Source organism: Haliotis cracherodii, unplaced genomic scaffold, assembly GCF_022045235.1.
Source record: "Haliotis cracherodii isolate W230 unplaced genomic scaffold, xgHalCrac1.p SCAF_5, whole genome shotgun sequence".
Taxonomy (NCBI): Eukaryota; Metazoa; Mollusca; class Gastropoda; order Lepetellida; family Haliotidae; genus Haliotis; species Haliotis cracherodii.
Genome location: NW_027266308.1, coordinates 61,534,684 through 61,538,143, shown reverse-complemented (window position 1 = coordinate 61,538,143; position 3,460 = coordinate 61,534,684). Strand labels below are relative to the sequence as shown.

The 3,460-nt window shown below is 39.7% G+C and overlaps 1 protein-coding gene across 1 annotated transcript; it reads left to right on the top strand.

The window, feature by feature from the left end:
- The first annotated feature begins 2,231 nt into the window (after positions 1-2,231).
- LOC139443393 (glutamate receptor 1-like) lies at positions 2,232-2,978 on the top strand. Its single transcript, XM_071224382.1, has 2 exons — positions 2,232-2,464; positions 2,753-2,978. The coding sequence occupies exons 1-2, from the start codon at positions 2,232-2,234 to the stop codon at positions 2,976-2,978; spliced, it is 459 nt and encodes a 152-aa protein (XP_071080483.1).
- Positions 2,979-3,460: the final 482 nt, after the last annotated feature.

Here is a 3,460-nt window from a genome sequence, read left to right as displayed (position 1 = left end):
ACAGCTACGACCTCGGTGAACCAGAGGATGGTGAATGGGGTTCTTTCATAAATGGCCAATGGACTGGTGTGGTCGGTCAACTGATAGAAAGGGTAAGAATATGGCATTAAATTCATATTTGTTTTAAGAAACTTAAAAGCGTAGTTAAGTTTGCTTTGGAATGTGTATGGGGGTAATACCTCAGCATTTATTTTCATTAATCATTTTTCAGGAGATAGATATTGCCGTAACTGATTTGTCAGTTCACTACGGGCGATCACAGGTGATCGATTACATCAACCCTGCGTTTCTTGTCGACGGAGGGGACATAGTGTACAGAATCAAGACAGATTCTACAAGGTCATTCTTTCTGATTGCCAGACCACTCCAAGTTGACGTCTATCTGACATTCATTGCTTTAACTGCAGGTCTTCTTCTGATATTCATTATCATAGATAATCACCAGTATCTGTGTGAAGTGCCAACATGTAATGGTATGACAACTATATTCTCAAGGCAGCTTTCATCGATGGGTTTGGAGTTCGTTGGGTCACTGTTGAAACAAGGTTTGTATTCTTTCATGAATATGTTATCATCATATGTATTGATTACCTATTCAGTTGGCATGTTTACTGCCCTTCAGTTTCGTTAAAATTGGATGGCATTATCTGTTGTTGAAGAATATCGACTGATAGTTTTGGTGCATATTGTAGGTGGTGTTTTCTTCAGCTATCGTTATTATCGCAAGGAAATTATATGTTTAACCTGCCATTGAGTCATTGGGTTGATATTAAGACACGGTTTGACAGGAGCAGTGTACTGATAATCAATATTGGATAATAAACCAACATGTGTTGCAATTGCGGGTTTGAATAAGTTCCCAGTGTTTCATGCGTGTCGGGCGGTCGGGTAGCCTAGTGGTTAAAGCGTTCGCTCGTCACGCCGAAGACCCGGGTTCGATTCCCGACAAGGGTACAATGCGTGATGCCCATTTCTGGTGTCCCCCGCCGTGGTATTGCTGGAAGATTGCTAAAAGCGGCGTAAAACCATACTCACTTCACTCCACTTCATGCGTGTCATAAGATTGGTATTAAGTGGATACACATGGATATTGCCGATTGCAGCTTCAAAAGGATATTCACTTTTAACGCTGGGACTTTCATTACATTTATTCATATAAAAATCGTTTTAAGGCTTCCAGATACACGCAAAGAGTAAATCCGGGAGTGTTCTTTTGGCCTCATTCTCGATACTGATTGTGCTGATCTCATCAGTGTATAGTGCCAACCTCATTGCTTCTCTGACTGCACAATCAGGCGCCACTACCCTTTCGAGCATCGATGACCTCGTCGACAGTGACTACACTGTTGGCATTTATACTGCGGGTATTGATTACTCCGAGCTTCAGGTACGAGTCCACATGCGGTGGTTTTACAGTCATTAAAAAGTATGCGTGAGTTCAATACGAGTTGGCATCTGTTTTATCTATTCTACGAATTCAATATATTTGTTAAAATATAAATCTTAATTTGAACAGTCAGTTTTTTACCCTTAATGTGATTTTTGACTGTGAGTTTAGTGATTTTCAACGCCATTTTTATTGTGTGTGTTACCATATGGTGAGATAATAGACCTTTCTTATCAAGCATTGCAGCAAGATTGCTGATGCGGCGTTTAGCAAAAACCACTCATTCATTATGTTTCAAAATATAAATTCAGAACGCCTCATCTGTCGGTATGCATAGTGCTCCTTAAACAATTAACCCATCATGACTGTTACACGTACGACATCGGTGATGGAATGTACTAATTCGTACCTCCTCGCTTTTGAAATAATTGCGTTTTTATGTAAACTTAGATCTGAGTTGTTTACAAGTTTGTTTGCTGTTTTACAGTGTAGTTAGTGGTACTCCAGCTATATCTGTCTGGACGCTAGTGATTGAGATTATGATTAACGTACTCGAGTCTGAACGCTAGTGATTGAAATTATGATTAACAAGGGAAGGGCACGGTTCTAATCAGTCAAAATAACAAACGTGGGTCAATATTGTTCAGTTAAGCCATGCTGATACAGACTGTTCCCATGAACTCGTCCGCTATAATGAAATATTGTTACATTGATAATAGTTATTAGTTCGGAAAGCAGTCTTTTCGTATTTTAATGAACCAGGCTATCGCTGATACATGTACATCTGTATGGTGTTTCTCTCCAGAATTCCGAACGGCCTAAAATTCGTCGTCTCCGTGACAAGATGCGAAAACTGAGTGAACATAACTCTGGGATATTCCTGAATAACAGGACGTCCCATATGATCCGAGTAAAAGAAGGCACACATGCTCATATAACCTACAGAGCAATAGCTGCAAAATACATGGCTGAAGACTGTCGCCTGGCCCTTATAGGGGATCCTATAACGTGGGCCGAAGAACGTATTTCCTTTGGAATACTGAAAGGATCAACGCTTAAACCGGATTTGGACAAAGTGTATGTAATATAGCCTTGAAGTTGCTACACCCGTAAAATATTTTGTATTATGTCTGTCATGTCCTTAGTCGTGTCAGTTACCTGTCAGGATCTGCTGTTCGTGAGTCTCAGAATCGCTCCATCTGCGATCCTTGTCAGCACCATAACAGATGTGTTTTTTTGCTTTCTCAGTCGTTTTATCCCGACTCACTCACTCCCTATTTATGTATGTAGGGTTTTTTTCCAGTGTATACTAAACTAAAAATGAACAATAGTATTCTTACAACGTTTTTATTTTGATCATTTTAGTATGTACAAGCTAAAGGAGAGCGGTTTGCTTGAAGAATGGTGGAAGCAATGGAATGCCAGGGACACAGCCAGCTCTTCCTGTGAAGATGACAGCAGCAGTGTCAGGACCATCACATTGAGGGAGGTGGGAGGAGGCTTCCTTGTTGTGTGTGGAGGACTAGGGCTGTCAAGTCTGGTGTTGATTGTTGAAATTTGTAGACAGCGATTGCAAAGAAAATCGAACTAACACTATTCATAATATACGTATATAACGAAATTTCCGTTAATGTTAGTATCACGGCTGAGAAAACAAAGAACTAACTTCATCGTCCGGGACTCCCTATACGGATAATTGAACCTTGGACTTCGGCTCAGCTGATGAAACTTTAACCATTAGGCAATTGTACAAACACTATTTCAAATAATTATATCCATATAGATATCATATTTTGCAAAGTCCTTGTGTTTTGATTTCTTATTGTAACTACCATAACTTAGCTTTTTTTTTCCCCGCATTTTGAAAAAACGTCCTGGACCTGACTTACTGAACCAGCATGAACTTTACATGGAGATGAATGTTATTGCTCCCAGAATAAACATAATAAATAAATATATTTCAATCCATCTAAACTGTACTTTTACTGTCATTATTGCTTCCTGAATGGTCCGAAGTCATTACAGGTCACTTCAGAACGTCCTGTCGTCCGACCAACGAATTGTGTTTCGTGA